At 52.3% G+C, this 21,446-nt stretch overlaps 1 protein-coding gene across 5 annotated transcripts in view; it reads left to right on the top strand.

Moving 5' to 3' along the window:
* RGS9 (regulator of G protein signaling 9) overlaps positions 1–21,446 on the top strand; it is an 89,666-nt gene that overhangs the window by 18,355 nt on the left and 49,865 nt on the right. For 3 of the 5 annotated variants that reach the window (XM_082441903.1, XM_082441906.1, XM_082441905.1), the window contains exon 3: positions 17,931–18,027. In XM_082441903.1, the coding sequence (XP_082298029.1) occupies positions 17,931–18,027 (97 nt within the window). Of the gene's footprint in view, positions 1–6,494; positions 6,651–17,930; positions 18,028–21,446 lie in introns of those variants that run through there. The other 2 variants (XM_082441907.1, XM_082441904.1) reach the window with 2 other exon arrangements.

The raw sequence follows: 21,446 nt of genomic DNA, 5'->3' as shown, positions 1-21,446 counted from the left end.
CATTAGGGAGGTGGTGGGGAGCCGCTGAAGATTGTTGAGAAAGAGAGGGGGCCTTATGATAGCAAAACCTGGGGAAAATTATTTCTCTGAGCTTGCACTTTAAAAAATTGAAGTATAATTCCCATACCATTACAATTCACTGTTTTCAAGTGTACAGTTCTGTCCTTTTAGTCTATTCACAAGGTCGTGCAACCATCACCACTGTCTAATGCCAGAACATTTTCATTATCCCCAAGAAGAAACTCCATACTCATTAGCAGTCACTCCTTCCTCCCCTAAAGGTTTGCACTTTTTGCAAAACACCAAATTTGGTTATCTGTAAAGTGACTTGAGTTTGAACCCAGGAGGGCTGTGTACCAAACATAAAGAGGGAAAGGGAAAGAGCAGAACTGGCTTTTCCAAGCTTCAGGTGATGTAACCAGACATTTATCTATCTATCTATCTATCTATCTATCTATCTATCTATCTATCTATCTATCTATTATCTATCTATCTATCTATCTATCTATCTATCTATCTATCTATCTATCTATCATCTATCATCTATCTACCTACCTACCTACCTAGAAAGAGAAGAGAGAGAGCAGAGAGAGAAAGCAGTACTAGACCCACACATGGGAGCAGAGAGCATGGGTGAAGTTGATCTTCAAATGCAGCATCTGGGTGACGTGGAAGCTATGGGTGTCAGAAGAAAATTCTTTTTTATTTTTTATTTTTAACATCTTTATTGGAGTATAATTGCTTTACAATGGTATGTTAGTTTCTGCTTTATAACAAAGGGAATCAGTTATACATAAACATATGTTCCCATATCTCTTTCAGAGAAACTTCTCTAGTAACGAACTATAGAAATGATCCCTGAGAGTATAGTCTTAGAAGAAAATTCTTGCATGGGCTAATATTTTTATTTCCTTGGCATCTCCTGTAGCATTCATCTTCCTGTAGCCTTCCAGACATCGCTGTTCCTGGGGAAGCCAAGGGAAAGAGAAGGCGCAGGAACTTTGGAAGTCCTAAGAAAGACACTTGCTCTCCGTGGACAGAGGTGGCCGCTGGGAGCAGGACAGGGGCTGGGAACCCAGGGTTTTGGAGGCTGAGCCACCCCACAGGCAGGGGGAGCATCTGAGTATCAGTAGACGACCCTCGCTGGCATGCTTTGGGTTTAAAAATCCTTCGCAGGATGGGCATGTTTGACAAAAGAGAAGGATTTCAGTAAGATTGACGCAGATGGGGTGCACCAAGTAATACATTTTCTTGGGGTCTCTTCTCCTAAGGTGGGTCCCTCTTGCCCCTCTCCCCCACCCCTCCCCGAGCACGTGTGGCAGGAATGGTTGGGGGCACGTCCATGGTGGCACTCAGCTCTTCGGCTCTTTTGAATGTCTGCCACGTGGAATCCCGTTTTGGGGTGGCTGGTCTAAGTCCAGAGAGGCCTCGCTTTGTAGGGAGCGCTAAATCCCACTCTGCCAGCCTTCAGGCTGATTGAGCTGTGTATTTATTTACCTTCACTTATTAAAGTCATGTGACTTTCAAACTGGAGGGGAATTTTGAATTCATCAAGTCGGACTCTTTCTTATTACTACTGAGAAAGTAGAGACTTGGAGAGATTACATGACTTGATCAGATTAACCCCTGCCACTAATTCACGGTGACAGAAAGCAGGTCAGGGGTTGCCTGGGGACAGCGGGGGGAGGGATCACAAAGGGCATAAGGAAACTTCGGGGCGTAACAGATGTGCTCCCTATCTTGACCGTGGGTGTAGTTTCATGGGGGTATGTATATATCGAAACTCATCAAAGTGTGCACTTCAGATACATGCAGTTTAGTGTGTGTCAGTTATCCCTCAATAAAGCTGTTAGAAAAAAGTTTCACATCCGGTGAGAGGCTGAGCAGGGACCAGAGAGGCCTTCACACTTCCCCTGAAGCCCTCAGCTGTCTTAAAACGAAAGCCTATTTCAAGTTGTGAAAATGCCTTTTCCCATAATGCCATTTTTTCCTTTTTTAAATTAAAATTAAAAAAAAAATTGAAGTATAGTTGCTGTACAATATTATATAAGTTACAGGTGTACAATATAGTGATTCACAATTTTTAAAGGTCATACACCATTGGTAGTTATTATAAAATATTGGCTATTATGAAGTATTCCCCATATTGTACAATATATCCTTGTAGCTTGTTTGATACCTAATAGTTTGTACCTCTTAATCCCCTACCCATATTGCCCCTCCCCTCATCCCCCTCCCCACTGGTAACGACTAGTTTGTTCTCAGTACCTGTGAGTCTGCTTCTTTTTTGTTACATTTACTAGTTTGTTGTAGTTTTCAGATTCCACATATAAGTGATATCATACAGCATTTTTCTTTCTTTGTCTGACTTATTTCACTAAGCATAATGCCCTCCATGCCCATCCATGTTGCTGCCAATGGCAAAATTTCATTCTTTTTTCATGGCTGAGTAATATTCCATTGTATATATGTACCACATCATCTTTATCCATTCATCTGTTGATGGACACTTAGGTTGCTTCCATGTCTTGGTTATTGTAAATAGTGCTGCTCTGAACGTAGGGGTGCTTGTATCTTTTCGAATTAGTGGTTTTTTTTCTTTTGGATAAATACCCAGGAGTGGAATTGTTGGGTCATATGGTAGTTCTGTTTTTAGTTTTTTTAAAATTGAAGTAGAGTTGATTTACAAAGTTGTGGCAATCTCTGCTGTACAGTAAAGTGACTCAGTTACACACATATCTACATTCTTTTTTAAATATTCTTTCCCATTAGGGTTTATCCCAGGAGATTGGATGTAGTTCCCTGTGCTATACAGTAGGACCTTGGTGCTTCTCCATTCTAAACGTAACAGTTTGCATCTACCGACCCCAAACTCCCAGTCCAACCCTCTCCCTCCTGCCCTCCCTCGGCAACTACAAGTCTGTTCTCTCTGTGAGTTTGTTTCTGTTTTGTAGATAGGTTCATTCGTGTCATATTTTAACATTTTTTTTTTATAAGAGACTTAGTTTTTTATTTATTTATTTATTTATTTAATTATGTTTGGCTGTGTTGGGTCTTCTTTTCTGTGCGAGGGCTTTCTCTAGTTGCGGTAAGTGGGGGCCACTCTTCATCACGGTGCGCGGGCCTCTCACTATCGCGGCCTCTCTTGTTGCGGAGCACAGGCTCCAGACGTGCAGGCTCAGTAATTGTGGCTCACGGGCCCAGCTGCTCCACGGCATGTGGGATCTTCCCAGACCAGGGCTCGAACCCGTGTCCCCTGCATTGGCAGGCAGATTCTCAACCACTGTGCCACCAGGGAAGCCCCGTGTCATATTTTAGATTCCACATATAAGTGATATCATATGGTATTTGTCTTTTTCTTTCTGACTTAGTATGATAATCTCTAGATCCATCCATGTTGCTACAAATGGCATTATTTCATTCTTTTTTATGGCTGAGTAGTATTCCATTGAATATATAAACCACATCTTCTTTGTCCATTCATCTGTCTTGGTTATTGTAAATAGTGCTGCTATGAACATAGGGTGCATGTATCTTTTAGAATTAGGGTTTTTTGGGGTTTTTTTTTTGTTTTTCTTTTTTGGATAAATACCCAGGAGTAGAATTGCTGGGTCCTATGGTAGTTCTGTTTTTAGTTTCTTGAGAAACCTCTATTCTATACTATTTTCCATGGTAGCTGTACCAATTTACATAATTGTCATTTTTAAAAGGTCCATAGCTCCAAATTTTCTATAATGAAAAACAGTACTGCCCTTAACAAAAAAAAAAGTTGCAGATGCCATTTACTCGTTGCAGCCTGACCTGCTCCACAGGTAGACAGAAGTGCACCCCGCGGAGTTGGGAAGAGGGTGGGGACAGAGGGAGGCGTGATCGTGTTCTATTTTCCTGTGTTTATCTCTAGCCATGCTTGTGAAAAGTATCACCTCTGGATGCATCCAATGCATTTAATTTAGGAGAAAACAGATAAGGATGGGATTTTTATTCTAGGACTGTACTTGGTGGTGGTATCTGGTAGCCCCTGCTGGGCCAAAATAGTTTGCGAACAATCTCCAGTTGATGAAGAAGCAGGAAACCTTCCAGAAAAGTTCCCCAAAGTTCCTCTTTTTCTCCCTCTCTCCCGGGTCAAGCACTCAGAGCCACACCAGGCGTGGTCAGCTTATGAGGGTCTCAAGTAGCTTCTTGTGGAGAAGGTGGAAGGCAGGGAGAAGCGTAGGTGTGGGCTACGTAGGGCTCCACCCACACTTCCTTCCCTTTATTGCTGAACTGGCGCTGACCAGTGGGTGTGCAGAGAGGGTCTGTCCGCAGGCCCAGTGTGCTCACTGCGTGGAAATTAAGGCCCTCTGAGTTCCCTCCCAGAATATGTTTTCATGAGCTATTGCCTCTCTCAGGGGAGCTAGGAAGAAACATTCATGCATCTAAGGTTTTTTTTTATATATATGATCTTTTAGAATCGCCAGTGTAATACACACTTGTGACAAAATGCAAACGAGACAGAATTATATGAAATGCAAACATGGCCCAGAGCACGGGCAGTGGCCCAGGGAGTCAGGTGAATTCAACATGACTTCTATCTGAGTCAGGGAGACGTCTGTGCGGGGTGGGTGGTGCTGTCACCGAGCTGTCCAGAGCGCTTGGGGACACAAAATCCAAGATCTGTGCTCTGGGCTTCCACGCTATCGAAGACATTGAACCCATGGTGCTGCTTCTTCACGATTTGCCTCCCCTAAGTCCTTCCCACCCCCAACCCTTTGCCCTTCTCTGCCTGGCTGTGTGCCCTGGGAGGCTGATCTTGACAGGCTGCATCGCCGGGCCTCTATCACCCTCTGGCTTCCAGTCAGGACTGACAAATGGGAGGCACTCAGAGGAGAGAGACTCGGGGTATTTATTCCGCCAGCACCCTTTCTAGCCATGGCTGTGTCCCTCCAGGATGACAGCCCCAGCATGGCAGCCCCCCACCAGGGCTCCGGCTCGCCATCCCTCGGGCCTGGGTGAGGGCAGTGGCGTCCCACGGTTGCTCTAACCCTCACCCCTCTAAGAAGATCTCTGCCTGCAGGCAGTCTGAGGCATCCGCCATGGAGAGATGAACTGTTGATGATTCTGCCCTTCCTCCCAGTGTGGGAGGAGGGCACAAGGGCTGAGAGCAGGACGTTTTAAGTTTTATCTCCTGAGCGCTAAGCACAGTGGACTGAACTGAATTGTTGAGTTGACCAGAGGTGTTGGGACATTTTCCTGGGAGGTGACCTTGGAACTGGGGTTTAAAGGGCACTGCTATGTAAATGACCATATCATTGTGCTTGGATGAGGTTTATCCTACAGGGGCCAGGCTCATGGAGATCCCATTGTATGGTATCCAGGGCAGCAGGACCCCCATATAGGTCCCGAATCACACCTCTGTGTTGATGAAGAGGAGGCTGCGGCTGACTATAGTGATGACGGTGGTGACGGTGGTGATGGTGGTGATGGTGGTGATGGTGGTGGTGGTGATGATTAGATGTCTACTTACCTGACCGAGTCACAGGAGAATTTCATTTTAGCACGATGTCCCTCTGCTGCCTTGCAAGATAATACTTGCTTTTTTGGGTCAGTCTTTTTATTGAGGTATAGTTTACAGACAATGTCATGCTCCAGTTTTAAGAGTACAGTTGGATGAGTTTTGACAAACATGATTAGCTGTGTATAACCATCACTCCCATCCAGATATAGAGCATCTTAAACAACAAGGATTTACTGTAGAGCACAGGGAACTATATTCAATCTCTTGTAATAACCTCTAACAGAAAAGAAACTGAAAAAATAGACCAGGCAGCTGGCCCAGCAGGGACTTCAACTTTCCTTCTTTATTCTTCACGTCCTTTCTTTTGTTAACCAACATCTTACCAATTCCACGTAGAATTTGCTTTTCCCCTAAACACTTCTAAACATTTAAAAAAATTTTAATTTTTTTATTGGAGTATAGTTGGGTTACAATGTTGTGTTAGTTTCAGGTGTATGGCAAAGTGATTCAGTTATACATATACATGTACCTATTCTTTTTCAAATTCTTTTCCCATTTAGGTTATTACAGAATATTGAGCAGAGTTCCCTGTGCTGTACAGTAGGTCTTTCAGGATTATCTATTTTATTTTATTTTTGCCATAAATGTCCTTTTTCTAAAAAATAATTTTCATTGGAGTATAGTCGTTTTATCTATTTTAAACATAGTGGTGTATATATGTTAATCCCAAACGCCGAATCCATCCCTTCCCCCCCCTTTCCCGTGCCTTGTCTCCCTTCCTAACCGAAGTCCCATCCTCCTTAAGGGCTCGCCCTCGGCCACAGAGCCTCCCACGCGGGTCCCGGGCGCGCGGCGCTCACCTGTGGCTCCGCGGGCCCCGGCGGAGCCCGACACCGCCCCCTGGCGGCAGGTGGGCGCCGGCGCGGAGCACGCCCGGCCCGCGGCGCGGCGCGCTGATTGGCCGGCGCGGATTCGGGCAGCTTCCCGGGGGCGCCGCAGGCCGCACCACCCCGCCCGCGCACGGGGACGCCGGCGCGCTCTCCGGGGGCTTCTTCTTCCCTCCGGTTGTGTCCCGGTTCTGCGTCCGCCAGGGTCCAGGATGACAATCCGACACCAAGGCCAGCAGTACAGGCCGAGGATGGCATTTCTGCGGAAGGTGAGCGCGGTCCCATCACCTGGGCCCGGGAGGGGCGCGGGGACCAACTCCGGGAAGTGCCGGCGGCGATGCGGGGAGGGGCGGGGGGCAGCCCTTGAGGTCGGTTAGTGCCGCTTGATGTCATTAAGTGACTTACTTGCCTTGTGTTTCTGTCTGTACGTCTTTTCAAGACTCTAATGGTTAGGTTTCCTTGTTACCTGTTTGTAGTGGAGAATCTGCAGCCGTGGGCGATTGCCGGCTGGAGGCTGGAAACAACCTGTTACTTGGGAGAGCAGGCGGGAAGGCAGTTCAGCCAGGCTGGGTCAGATTTGAGACAGCCTCCTGATACTGTTAGAGGCTTCCAGATGTTAAATTAACACGTTTGCTGTTTTTCTGATTCAACACTGCAGTATTTTAAAGCGTGTGTGTGTGGTGAGTGTGTACACATAGACCGTGGAAAAGGTGTGATTTGCAGGCTAAAGGGACACCCCACTTGCAGCGCCCCTAGATTCCTTATTCAAGTGTGAGTATTTGTGCATCTCAGGTCTCTCTGTGCGCAGCGGATGTCAGGACCCTCTCCAGGCAAAGGCTTTCTCAGAGCAAGTGGCTGGGCACAGGGTGTCCATACTGGGGACTTGTGCGGGGTGGAACGCACCTTGTGGGGTGATGTATTTGGGGATGAAATGGCTCGTTTTGTTCTGGGCTTTTGAGGTGACCAGTATCAGAATAGGTCAGCAGAGGATTAGGTCCTGGGTCACTTGCCCGCCCTTCCTCCCATTTGCAGCCACTTTTCACAGTGTGGTGTCCACCGTCTTCGGCTTGTCTTGAGTAGAATTAGCTGAATGCTTTGTGACAGTAAGAGCCCTGCCCTGAGCCCTTGGAGCTCAGCAAATTGGCGTAGTCAAAACTGTCCTGATTTGTCTAAGACTTTCAACGCTAAACCCTGGACAGTCCTGGGCACCCTGGGACAGTTGGTCACCCTCAGTCCACCTGCTTCAATAAGCTTGTGCGTATTCCAGGTGGTAGAGGTGTGAAGATATAAAACAGAGGTGGAGTGTGGTCTCGCTGGGAAAGAACCCTGAGAGCCTCTACTGCAGACACCAGCGCCTAAAATCAGAGAAAACTGCCCAGACTGGATCTCTGAGAGCCGTCAGTCATCTTCCAGGATTTCCCAGGACTGCCTTCTTCTCCCAGACAGGGCAGCTCTGGCGCTGAGGCTCTGAGAGCAATTGTCTGGAGACATGCTGTTTGTTTTTGAACCTCGGACATTGTGTTTCATCATGACTGTTATGTGGTCGACATTCCTGTCTTTACCTGGGCCTTCTGACTGGTGTCTTGGTCTCCAGCCCATCCTCCTCCACCCCAGCCTCCTCTTTTCCACCCCAGTCTCCTGTCCTCCACCCCTGCCTCCTCTTTTCCACCCCAGCCTTCCGTCCTCCACCCCAGCCTCTCGTCCTCCACCCCAGCCTCTCGTCCTCCACCCCAGCCTCCCGTCCTCCACCCCAGCCTTCCATCCTCCACCCCAGCCTCCCGTCCTCCACCCCAGCCTCCCATCCTCTACCCCTGCCTCTTTTCCACCCCAGCCTCCCGTCCTCCACCCCTGCCTCCTCTTTTCCACCCAGCCTCCTCTTTTCCACCCCAGCCTCTCATCCTCCACCCCAGCCTCCCATCCTCCACACCAGCCTCCTGTCCTCCACCCCTGCCTCCTCTTTTCCACCCCAGCCTTCCATCCTCCACCCCAGCCTCCCGTCCTCCACCCCTTTCTCCTCATTTCCACCCCAGCCTCCTGTCCTCCACCCCTGCCTCCTCTTTTCCACCCCAGCCTCCCGTCCTCCACCCCTCCCTCCTCATTTCCACCCCAGCCTCCTCATTACCACCCCAGCCTCCTCTTTACCACCCCAGCCTCCCATCCTCCACTGCTGCCTCCTCTTTTCTACCCCAGCCTCCTCTTTTCTACCCCAGCCTCCCGTCCTCCACCCCAGCCTCCCGTCCTCCACCGCTGCCTCCTCTTTTCCACCCCAGCCTCCTGTCTTCCCCTCCACCTGCCGGCCTCCACAATACCATTCATCGGCATGTTGGGTTTCTTTCCCAAACTGACGCGGATCCCCTCGACCTGAAACCCTCCGCTGATTTCCCACGTGCACAGGGTGACGTCCAGCCTTCCCAGCCCGGCCACTGAGGATCCTGCTCCCAGCCACCCCTCTGACTTGACCTCCCGCCGGCCTCCCGCACCTGCCCTGCAGGGACACAGGACAGAGCAGCCCCCCTCACTCAGGGGGCTCTGGCCTCAACGACCTCCTCGTCTTTCCAGGAACCCTGTGCCCTTCAAGCCTCAGATTCCTCCACTGGGAAAGCCCTTCTGCCCCTTCTCGCCGGCCGACCCCCCCGTCCCCCCCCACTCCCAGGCCCAGCTCTGGGGCCCCTCCCCTGTGACGGCTGGCTCTCCCCACCCCCTCTGCCCTGCAGACCCTGCCTGCACCTCAGCGCTGCTCTTTCCCTTTGCCTTGTTGGATGGGGGGAGACCCCCGTCTGTCTGTGTCTTCCGAGGTCCTTGGTCAGATCACAGAGCAGGTCCCAAGAGCCTGTGCCAGGGGGCCCTCAACCGTGAAGCAGCTGAACGAGGTGCCCAGCCTTCGGAGAAGGACGCAGACCTAAGGAATGTGGACTTGGGCGCAACTGTCACCCACCACTCAATGGGTATTTTTGAAGTAGGCTGTGTCCCCACTGGGAGCCGCACATGCGTGTTCTCGTCTGTTCCGTGAGACAGACTTATCATCAGCGTTCTACAGAGCAGGAAGCTCAGAGAGGTGAAGTCACTCACCCCAGTCGTAGCCGCTAAGTGGTGGAACCAGGAAAAACACAGGTTGTCGCCAAGTGTGATCCAGTGCTGTAAGCTTTCCTGTGATGTTGGGTGCAGGGGAGGCCGTGGGAAGGCCTGACCGAAGGTGCCTGGCGGACGCAGAGCTGAAAACTGAAGGATAAATGGGGGTTCTAGGCGGAGAGAAAGAAGACTGTTCCAGGCAGGGGAACGGCGTGTGCTGAGTGCATGTGCGTGTGTGTGTGCGTGTGTGTGTGTGTGTGTGTGTCTGTGTGTGTGTCTGTGTGTGTGTGTGTGTCTGTGTGTGTGTCTGTGTGTGTGTGTGTCTGTGTGTGTCTGTGTGTGTCTGTGTGTGTATGTGTGTCTGTGTATGTGTGTGTGTGGGATGACGCACGGTGGACCGCCTCCCGTGGCACCTGTGGGCTCCTGTCCTAGTGCTGGCCCGTCCCCCCCCATCTCCCCCTCCCCCGTGATGTCCGGATCTCCATACCAGCCAGGAGCAGCTGCTGCCCTTGGGATGCGCCTCAGGACTGACTGTCTTGGTGCCTCATGGAGAAGCCTCGACTGCTTTGCTTTCCTGTGTGGCGTCCGGCATCTCCTTTTGCTGCGGGGCGAGGGGGTGCGGAAACAAAAGTGAGGAGACCTGGGCAGAGCACGGGATCTTTCGCTTGTATCATTCTTTCATTCAACACGTGCACAGGGCCGTGCGCGTCTGTGCTGGGCGCCGTGCCTGATGCTGGGGACACTGTGGGATTAGGACACGGCCCCTTCCTCCTGGAGCTTAGGGTCTAATAGAGAAGGACCGCTGTATAAGTAAGAAGAATGTTCTGTAGGTCGTGGGAGACGTCATTAGAGGAGATGCACGTATATAAAACACAAAACAGGGAGTGGTCAGTGCCATCTGAGGTGGGGACCAGCAGCCTTCACAGGGGGGCTTGTAACTGAGTGGAGGTGTGAAAAATTAGTAGGTTTTTTTTTTTTGCCAGGAGGATGGGAAGATGAGTGGCATTTGGGGGAGTGCAAAGCTCGGAAGTGTGGAATAGCGCTGTGCCCTGGGAGAGTCTTCAGGGGTTGGGGTAATTGGCGGGGGGGCAGGGGTGGGCAGGAAGTTGGTGATGGAAAGGCTGGTAGTGAAGGAGGCTCCAGAACTGGGGGCTTCGCACGTCCAGCCGGGGGTTTGACGCCTTCTGTGTTCGCTGAGAAGCCATTTGACGTTTTAAAATCGGGGACGAATAAAACGAGTTGGTTCCCATGTTAGAAAGATGATCCTGATTAAAGGGTAGGAGTGCTTCTCTACCCTGGCTGCACTTTAAAAAACATTGTTATCAGGTCACCATCCTTAGAGTTTCTGATTTACTTAGGAGATAATTAAGTAGTTAAGTCAGATGGAGTCCAAACATTGGTTTTTTTAAAAAAAGTATTTATTTATTTATTTGGCCGCACCGGGTCTTAGTTGCGGCATGCGGGCTCTAGTTCCCTGACCAGGAATCGAACCCCCTGCATTGGGAGTGTGGAGTCTTAACCACTGGGCCACCAGGGAAGTCCCGAAACATTGGTGTTTTCAAAGAAAAGCTTCCCGTGGACTTCCCTGGTGGTCCAGTGGTTAAGACTCCGCACTTCCACTGCAGGGGGCAAAGTTTCCATCCCTGGTCAGTGAACTAAGATCCCGCATGCTGTGCGGTGCATGTATATATATATATGCATATGTATAAAATCAAATACAGAAGAGCTTCCCAGGTGATTTGAATGCACAGCCCAGAGGAAAGCCCCAGGACATTTGGCGACATCTGGGGTGGTCCCAGCTGGGGAGGGGGCTACCCCTGGCAGCTGGAGGGAAGAGACAGGAACGCTGCTAGACACCTACGGTGCACAGGACAGCCGGCCCCAAATGTCAACAGCACCACCACTGGAGGGCGCCCTGGAGGCTGGGGACCTGCCAGGCCCAAGGCAGAGGCCAGTTGGGCCGAGCCTGACGGTCCAGGAGGGAGCTGAGACGTTCCACAGAGGCCTGTTAGGAGACAGGTCAGAAACAAAAGCAGGGTCCGCAGAAGCTGGCCGGGGTCACGGAGGGTGCTTCCTGGGCTTCTGGCTGGGGTGGCCTAAGCACCGACCAGAGTGGGCGTGCTGCCCCTGAGGGTCCGAGAGGCTTCGGGGTGAGGTGGCCCGGGGCTCCGCTGGCCTCTGGGCGGACAGGCTCCTTAGTGGGAGCTTCTTCTGTTTGCCAGACAACCCCGTGGTTCCGGGTCACTTGCTCCCTCCCTGTACAGAAAAGTACTGATTATTATCATCCCCCGGGAACCTTCTCCGGCTCAAAGGAAAATCCCAGCCCGAGATCTCGCACAGGGAGTGACAGCCAGGAGCGGCGTGGGCGTGGAAGGTGGGACGTCGAGGCCTTAGGAGCCGTTGTTCCTGCCGCTTGGTGACACGCCTGCAGTCGGGCGGAGACACGTGGCATCCGACGCCCCCATCCCGCCCCCAGCTCGGGGTCACCCGGGGTTCAGCACCACCCGGTTACCACGCCGTCCTCGTGCGGCCCAGGATCGCGGGGAGCTGAGTCTGGGAGACCGGAGGGGGCCTGACGTTTGGGGCGGGGGTGGCCGTCCCTCCCCGTCTCTGGAGGGATGCCCACCAGGCACAAGGAGGAGGGGGTGAGAGTTGGCAGCAGTTGGGAGCAGACAGGCAAGGGCTTCTTACCCTCTGGGGACCTGGGGACACAACTCGGATTGTCCGCTGTCTGGGATGGGCAGAGGGGCTTTTCTGCTGGAAGCAGAGCTGGAGCGCAGAGCCTGTATGGCTGGGTGGGGCCGCCACGGCAGAGCACCGCAGGGCCCAGGCGAGGTGTGGGCGGCGTGCTTTCCGGCGGCCTCTCTCCGCGGCCTGCAGATGCCGTCTCCTCCCCGTGTCCCCACGTGCTCGTCCCCCATGTCTGTGTCCTCATCTCCTCTTCTTCAAAGAACACCAGTCACACTGTCACAGGGCCGCCCTAGTGACCTCCTTTTAACTCAGTTACCTTGTCAAGGACCCTCTCTCCCAATCCAGTCACATTCTGAGGTCCTGGGGGTTAGGACCCCAACCTATGAATTTGAGGGGTGGGTGCCATCCAGCCCATAACAGAGTCTCTCAGAGACGGGACCACCAGCCAGAGTCCCATGGTTTCCTTGTTGGGTGCCTGGGGAGACCCCTCAGAGGAACTGATACAAGGAAAGTTCTGAGGAAAATGGATCCAAACCCCAATGGGCCGAACTCCCTCAGAATGTTCTCGAGGCCCCTGTGACGCGCCCTGCTCCCCCAGCCCTTCTCTTCTGTGAAGGTGACACACCTGCCAGAAAGAAATCTGACTCCCCTCATTGTGTTTTTAAAATAACTCTCATTACTCCTCCTCTGAAGGTTATTTTCAAACTCTTTATAACTAGATTTTTTTTTCCTCTAATGCGGAGAGAAGGAATCAAATCCCCTGACTTTCTATCAGAGAAGCTCAGGTTTCTAACTCATAACGGGGGTTTCTATTTCTTCTCCAATGTATGGGCGCCCTGACTGCATGAAATGCTGCTGTTTCAGCTGATAAACGTTTTGGAGCAAATGTGGACGTTCCTCTGGCAGTTACCATGGGCAAGGGGGGGTCCCGGGCTCTCACGTCAGAATGGTGGGCACTTCTGGCAGGAGCAGGTGAATCCGAGGCTCACGGTCAGTCAAGAATTCCAGAAAACCATAATGGGAGAGGATGTGTATAAAAAAGAATGTCTGTATGTGTGTAACTGAGTCACTTTGCTGTACAGCAGAGACTGGCCCAGCACTGTAAATCAACTGTGCTTCAGTTAGAAAAACAAACTCCAGAAAAGGTGACCCCTGCCGCCCATGGGGGAAGCAGCCGCCCTCCGGCCACCTCCTGGGGTGTCCCCGTGCCCCCTTCTCCGCTGGGAGCCGCTCGGTGCCCCCGTGGCCCGAGACGCCCCCAGGCCCCGACCTTGCAGGAGGCCAAGCACTGCAGCTCCAAGTGGAGCGGAAACGCATCATTTCCGTTCCAGAAGGATCCTGCGAGCCGAGAGCGCATCTGTGCGGACGAGCTCACGGTGGGTCTTGCATGAGGAGCCCCGGGCGCCCCTGGGCCCCGGCCGGTCCCGCGGGCGGCTGAGGGGCTGGCTCTGGGCCCGGAGCGGCCGTGACCTTGGCCCTGACCTCGGCTGCTTCTCAGGATTGTGGTTCTGCTGCCGGTGCTGGTTTAGCAGCAGGTGGAAATAGGACAGCCCAGCCCTCGGCGCTGACCTAGGACGTCCTGTGTCCCCCCTCCTCCCGCCCTGGGGACGTGGGGGGCCTACCAGCCTCCGGGGTGGCGGGTGGAGTGTCTCCAGTTCAGGGCTCCCCGCATGACCTTTCACTTCCAGCGCAGCCTGGCCCTCTCTCTCTCTCTCTCTTTTAAAAAAAAATTCTGTTTTATTGTGGTGAGAAGACGTCACACAAGAAACTACCCTCCTACATTTTTTACGTGTATAATTCACAATGTTGTTAATTACAGAAACAATATTGCAGGGCAGGTTTCTAGAACTTACTTCATCTTCTTGACTGTAACCTTATGCCCAGTGGTTGCATCTCCCCGTCTCCCCCTCCCCCAGGCCCTGGCAACTGCCCTTCCACTGGTTCTGTGAATTAGCCGATTTTAGGTAGTGGAATCGTGCAGTCCTTCCGAGACTGGCTTATTCACTTAGCATAACGTCCTTCAGGTTCATCCGTGCTGTCGTGGGGGTCTGGCAGGAGGGGTGGCTGAGGTGGTCTGCCCGCCCCTTAGGTGGTGTTGAGCGCAGGGGGCATGCGCAGGACCCTGCTTTTGCTCCCGGCTCTTCGGAAGCGGCAGTTGGGTTCTTTTGGCCTTTTTTGTATCTTTTTGTCCAGAATTTGCTCCAACTGTGCATGCACGCAGTCATTTTTCGTCCCTTATAGTTTCTTTGTATTTTGTTGCGTGAGGCGACGTGTGTCCAGGTGCGGGCACTGCAGCAAAGGGCCCCAGGTCCCAGCCTGTCTCAGTTCTATTTTTAATTTGGGGAGGAACCTGCATACATTTTGCATTCCCACCAACCGTGCCCGAGGGTTCCAAATTTAGCCTTTCACTTTCCTGTGTCAGGCAGCGCGGGGCCCCTCACACCGTCCCTCCCTTGCAGTGCAGCGGCCGGCCGGGAAAATCCTTCTCACTCTCTGCGTGTGATTTTTGGGGATCACCTCAGCCATCCTCTTCTTCTCCCGGCTCTTACTCCCATCACTGCTTTCCCTAGTTTTTGGTGCATAATTCAGTCTGCAGTTGCTGTCTAATAAATTCTTTGTGCGTAGCATGGTATTAGGTGCTTTCAATGTTTCATCTCCTTTGATCTTCACAACGTCCGTCTGCTGATGTAGGTACTGTGCTCATGTCTGCTTTACAGAGGATGAGTCTTAGTGAAGTTTAGTGATTTACCTCGCCTGCTCATTGGAGGGGGATTTGAACTGAACTTTCTTCGCACGCAGATCCCTAGTATTTATCTTAGTTCATTTGTTTATCTTCATACCAATATCTTCCCGACCCTCTGAGGACTGGGAGGCTGTCTTTTACCAACCCCCCTGCCAGGGCTGGGCACCTAATACGTGCTCAATAAATACCTATATTTGGATGATTGGTGGAGCAGGGTTTTTATTCCCAGGCATCTAAAGACAGCTCTGCGTGCAAAATTTTAAAGATGCACTGATTATACGAACACTACTGATGTTAATGATTCTACCCCACAAACACTAACAAATATCTCTCCTTATAAAGTATATATCTTTATGCTTATATATCTTTATATATCTGTCCCTACAAAGCATTTTTACACAATTACTCAGATTCTAAGAGGTAACAAAACGCTATCAGTCGCGAATATACTGTCATTTTATGGTAGAGGAAGGGAATTCAGAGAGGTTGAGCGGACTCCTGCAGGTAGGAGAGAACCTTGAGGTCATGAGAATCTTGGGTTCCTTTTCTCTGGGCCACCAGCACAGGCAGACTCTAAAAGGACTCTGGAAATTGTAAAGGGCTGTACAGTGTGAGGATGAGTTATTTTATGAAGCTGCAGGAGAATAAGGGTCATGTAACCAAGCTAGTTAAACTGGGGGAAGCGGTGGCTCAGTGAACCGTTTTGCTTTGGGTCGTGGTTGGGACGTGGGCAGGTTGGGTTTGAGGGGCGACCCTCCACGAGCATCTGTCCAGCCGTGCGCAGCTGCCCTGACCTCAGGAGAGGGCTTCCAGCCGGAGGAGGACAGGAGAGGTCTTTGTTTCCACCTACTCGTTCGTATTCTGTGTTTTTGCTTTTGCTGCTCACTGAGCCTTAGGGTCCTTGCCTGCCATCCTTTGCCCTTTCTGCCTCCTAATTCCTGTTCGTCTTTTTACGACCACTCCAGGAGTGCCCCTCCCGGCCACCTCCTGGCACAGGTGTGTTCTCAGGACACCGTGGCCTCACCCTGGTCGCTGTACTTCCTGTGTCGTCCTGTAATATCCTTGCACTAGACGGTGAACTCCTTAAGCTCAGGGACCAGATCTCTTTATCTTTGGTTCCCTGAGTCCACCATGGCTGCCTGTTTGTTGAATGACGGACTGATTGTTTGCAAGCACTTGGGGGGGGCTGGGGGTGTGCACGGTTTCCCCCTCGCGAGGAGTTTCCTGGAGGAGCATGAACTTTAAAGCGTCTGCATGTGAGGCTTTGTCGATGCCTGTCATCAGCATTGACCAGAGAAGCGCTTGGGTGTCTTTTTGCAATTGTGCCAACCCATCCGGTTTGTTTTAAAATATCCTTCGGTTAAGTTCACTCCCATTAATTTTTTCAAGTGGAAAAATATTTTGTATTCATCAGTGTTAAAAAAATACTCTCAAGACGATCAGGGCTGTCCTTGTGGGTGTCTTCCTGCACTTCCAGCTTCCTTCGATGGTTCATGGATTCCCTCTGGTGTCAACTCTCGCGTCGATGTTCGTGAATCGAGTTCATATCTCTGACCGTCGTGTCCTTTGAAGTTGGGACATTCGTTTCCAATTGCCTTCCAGACGTTGTGGCTATCTCAGCAGCCCTTCACAGTCAGCATTCCAAAAGCCGAAGTGTTTGCTCTCTCAAAGTGCTCCTCCTTATGAAGTTTCTATTTTGGTAACTGGCAACTCGGATCGTATAAGTTATAAACTTTGCCGTTATTCTCTGCCACCCTGACTGATCCAGTCAGTCACTTGCATGCGCAGTTAATTCTAGGTAATTAGAGTCAGAACGAGGGCTCTAAAAGCCATGCCTTCTTATCACCTTCTCTGCCCCTGCCTTTATTTATTTATTAATTCATGCGCCGGCTGTTTACTGGGTACTGTCCGTGTGCTGGGCGCTGTTCCAGGCAGTCAGAATACAGCAGCAAACAGCAATAGACAAAACGGGACTTCCCTGGCGGTCCAGTGGTCAAGATTCTGTGCTTCCGCTGCAGGGGACGCGGGTTTGATCCCTGGTCAGGGAACTAAGAACCCACATGCTGTGCAGCGCGGTCAAAAAATTAAAAAAAAAAAAAAAAAGATTTGCTCTTGAAGACCTTACTTTCTAGGAGCGAGGGAGACACATGGCAAACGTCATGATCAGCGGGTAGATTATTTCATACGTTGGAAGGTGAGTGCTATAGGAATGCCCGGGGGGAGTCCGAGGTTGCAGCACGAAGTAGGATGCAGCTGGGGGTGGCTCCTGAGCCTTTTAGGGGGAGAGTCGGGGGGAAGTGATCCCAGCCATGTAGACCAGTAGGAGAACTTGGCCCCTGACTGAGTGGAATGGCCCTTGCGGGGTTTCAAGCGGAGGAGAGATACAGCCTAAAATAATTGAAAGTCTCGCACGGGCTGCCCTGCTCAGGACAGACCGAGGGGTGGAAGTGGGAGGGGTGGAAGCCCCGTCATCTTGTGCCCGGACGATCGCAGTAGTGTTGAACAGGCCCCTGCTTTTCTCTGTTGGGGCGGGTTTCTTCATGCTTCGATGCGCCTCTCTCAGGTGTGGGCCACGTTTCCAGATGCGGGCCCGATGGCGCTGCTCCCCAGCCAGAGCTGCTGGGACAGAGCCCACCCTCTGGGGGGGGACGTCCGAGGCCCCCTGAGACCCGGCCCCTGCCCTCCCCCCGTCCCGCTCCCACCCGGGGCGCTGTCGTTCTCCCGTGCCTTGTAGCTCTCTCACTTTCTATCCAGCAAAACCCATTTTTTGCCAAGTCCCATCTTCTCCTAAAAGCCTCTGCAGCATCTCCTTGTCGGAATGAATCCGTCCGAGCTCTCACACCTGGGCGGGTGTTTGTGCCTCTGATGCACGCGTTTAGTTCTGGCTGCCCGACAGCTGTGCGCTGCCCATCTAGGCGGCGGGCTCCTGGTTATACGTGCCCCGCGTTCCGCTTTGCATCTTTTGCTCCCTCGGTGCTGCCAGAAGGGCCTCACTCAGCCTTCGAGATGGTTCTGCTTAGCCAGGTTTGGCGGTTCTGTCTTGCAGATTGAAGCCCTCGTCAAGGACATGCAGGACCCAGAGATGGGGGTCAGAGTGCAGAACCAGAAGGTCACGGTCATCAGCGTCCCTCACGCCATGACGGGTAATGTATCTTGTGATTTGGTCTTGGCCTGGAACGGCCCGTACACAGAGGCTGGCAAACTATAGCTCGTGGGCCAAATGCGCCCCGTGTTCTGTATCTGTGAATAAAGTTTTATTGGAACAGATACACGCCCCCATTTATGTATTGTCTGTGGCAGCTTTTACTCTGCAATGGCAGAGTTAAATAGCTGTGCAGAGACCGTAACGTGGCCCACAAAGCCGAATTTACTTACTGCTTACTTGCCGATTCATGCACCACAGGCTTCCTCTGGGCAAGGAGTCAGAAAGGAAAGAGAAAAGAATCCAGTAGGTCACCTTGTGAAGCCATTCCTCCTCCCCAGGAGGTCATTTTAAAAACCTTTACTGTTGTTTTTTATTTGATTGTCTTGTTTGATTTGTTTTAATAAAATCAAGTAGCAGGAAAAATACTATTTAGCAAAAAAATAAAAAGAATTGGCCTTTGTTTTCTCCATCCTTCCCTGTCTTCTAATTCACATTCAGACCCTTCTTGACTCCCCCAAGGGCAGGGCACCTTAGTCTCCTTTCTCTGGGGGTGGGATAAAGGGCGTCATTTCAGGATATCGGCAGAAGGGGCTGGACCCCCAGATAAGAATGCATGTTGATCCGTGCGTTGCGTTTGTTTTGTGATTTTGGTTTTGCAGTAAAGAGTCCCTTTCCCACCGAGTCGTGTTGTTGGCAGAGGGGCGCAGCTTCTCAGAGCACGGGCCTGGGACTCGCCGCTGTGCTGAGTCCCCTGTGAGCCCTCGCTCTTGACCTCACCCATGACCTGAGTATTTGTCACTCAAGGTACTGGGGTCTCTGCAGAGGCAAGCCGGCCGGAAGGAGGCGTGTCCCAGCCAGCACAGCGTCTCTTGGGTTCCCTGAGTGTGAGCAACAGAAGGCCAGCTCTGGCTGGTGGGAGCAGTAGAGGAATAGATTGGCATGCGACAGGCTAGCTCACAGAAGAAAAGAAAACTCCAATGGTCTAGACTTGGGAAAGACTAGGACCCAGAGGAGCCTGGGCGCCCCAAGACTTCGCAGGCTGTCTCTGACCCCTGACCCCACCCCCTCTCGGCTCCTGGTCGTCGTGAATTCTGGCTTGAATTCTCCACTGGATTGGGCAGCCCTCGAGGGGAGAGATCTCGTCTAGCTCATCTGAGTAACCCCTGCGCTTAGTGCAGCTGGGGGTCAGGGTGGAAGTTTAATAAAAGTTTATCGAGTGCATGAATCAATCCTGGTCTCGAACTGTCCAAAGGGCGCTGATGTTGAGTCAGGCACCCTGGGATTGAATCCTTTGGGTGCCTTTTCTTTTTCTTTTTTTGCTGTGTAGCCCTAGTCTCCATTTCCTCATTCTACAAGCAGAAGTAGTGATCCCTGCCCCAGGGGATGCCTGCAGGAACCAGACAAGGCTCTCGTGTACACGTGGCCGGTGCTCAGTGACGCTCCACGGGCCCCATAGCTGGCAGTGTCCCGCGCTGTCACCCACGATGAGCATAGGGAGAGATGTGACCCCCCCAGCCCTTTCTTGCAGCCGGGGACACGGAGATGCAGAGTTCCAGCATCTTGTCCCCAGGTCACTAAACGCACCCAGGGCTGAGCGTGGGCTTGAGCCCAGCTACACAGCTCCAGCGTCCGTGCTCCCATCCCCCGTCCGGGTTTGTGAGGTGCTTTCCTTCCTGGCACGTGGGGCCCCTGGTTTCCTGGGTTGGGTCGGGGGCTGCCCACCCAGCCATGTTCTGCCTTGTTCCTCCTACTCGGGTGAATCCCAGCTGCGGTTGGAACCCAGGAGGAGCCCTGTCCTGCAGTGTCGGCACTAATCAAAGCAAACTGCATCAGTGCCACCCGACTCCTCAGAGGGCAGGTGACTCAGGGCTTAAGGGGACGACGGTGGCTGACGGGGGTGCTGAGCAGCCTGTGGTGCTGTCAGCACAAATCGCGTGGCGGACACACCGGGACCCCCGTAATCTCATTCCATCTATTTCAGGAAGCGGTCAAGTGGACGAGAAAACCTTCAGCCCCTTGGTGGGGAGCGCTAAGCCGTCTGCTGTCCGCCGGGGGCTCTCTTTCCTGGTCTGCACACCACCGTCTAGAGACTTGGGGTGGAAAGTCTAAAACACCCAGTCCTGGGATTTTTAAGTAGGGGTTTAGGTGAAGAATTTTGCTTTTGAATAAGCAAAGCGCAGACTAAAGCCAGGAGCCACAGGGGACCCTCTGAAAGCCGTCGCGGGGGGCACGTGGGCGTGGAGAGCTGTTGGCTGGATGTCTGTGGCCCAGGGTGAGCGCAGGAAGGGCAGTGACAGGGGGTCCATCCTCAGCCACACTGCGGGCAGCTCCTTCAGCCCAGAGAGGGGGGAGGGGCCCTAAGCCCTCCCACCCCCCCGCGGGCGTCAGAAGAAACGCCCCTTCGCCACCTCCAAGCAAAGCAAGGAAGTGTCCTTTGCGACAGTCCAGCTACAAGGACACAGGCAGGCGGGGTTTCAGACCCTGACCCTCCTCCTTGGTGTGTTTCGTGGGCCAGTTTCCACGCAGGCAGGGGACGCAGCTCGGCCTCTGGAAAGCAGGCCGGGGTGGCTGGAGAATATGGTTGTTGGCATTTGCAAGATGACGTCGGAGTTGGGGTGCACCTTCCTCCCGAGATGATCCTGCCCGCCTCCTACAAGGAGCGTGTGTTCTGCCGACGGGGCCAGAGGGCCCGGGCCGAGGAGGAGGCCGCAGCTTCCCTGGGGTCCTGCATCAGCTCTGGACTTGGTGGGACCCGGCTTGCCTTGGCCCTTAGATCGATCTGAACACTTGTGGGGGGCGGTGGGGTGCACATTCCCTCCTGATCTTGTCCCCGTGTGCCTCCCCCGATTTCTTCCACGCCGGCCTGCAGTCTGCGTTGTTCCCAGGCCAGCCCCTCGGCCTCGCAGGGCCCAGGGCGAGAGGGCACTCAGAGCCCGCATTCCATGGTCTGAAGTTGTAAATCAACCCACAAAGTGTTCCTAAAAAAGTGTCTCATCTTCCTGCTTTGACAAAAGCGTCTTTACAACGACCTGGGAAGCCAGGTTTGGATTTAGAATTCTCTGACCCCTCAGAGTTCTGCCTGGGAACTTGGGGGTGTGGGAGAACCAGCCCTGCCCTTGGCGTACCCCTTTCCCCTCCCATCCCTGGCTCTGATTTACTCCCCTGGGTCCGGGCTCCATCCAGAGTTCCACGGACAGCTTGCTTTGGGTCTGTTTTTTTGTTTTTTTTTCATTGTTAAGTCTTAGTCTGTTTACTTCTTACTCGGTGAATGCCAGTCCAGGCACCAATTATTGTAAGGACAGAGAATAAGTATCACAAGAGAGGTGACGCCTGAAGGGTGTAGGGGATGTTAGGCTGAAAATCTGGCCAGAGTCGGATCATGGACGGCCCTGAATTATGGGCTGCAGGGTTCGGACT

Source organism: Balaenoptera physalus, assembly GCF_965194825.1.
Source record: "Balaenoptera physalus genome assembly, chromosome: 20".
Lineage (NCBI taxonomy): Eukaryota > Metazoa > Chordata > Mammalia > Artiodactyla > Balaenopteridae > Balaenoptera > Balaenoptera physalus.
Note: the sequence above shows the minus strand (reverse complement) of the source record. Positions and strands in the feature narration are given on the sequence as shown.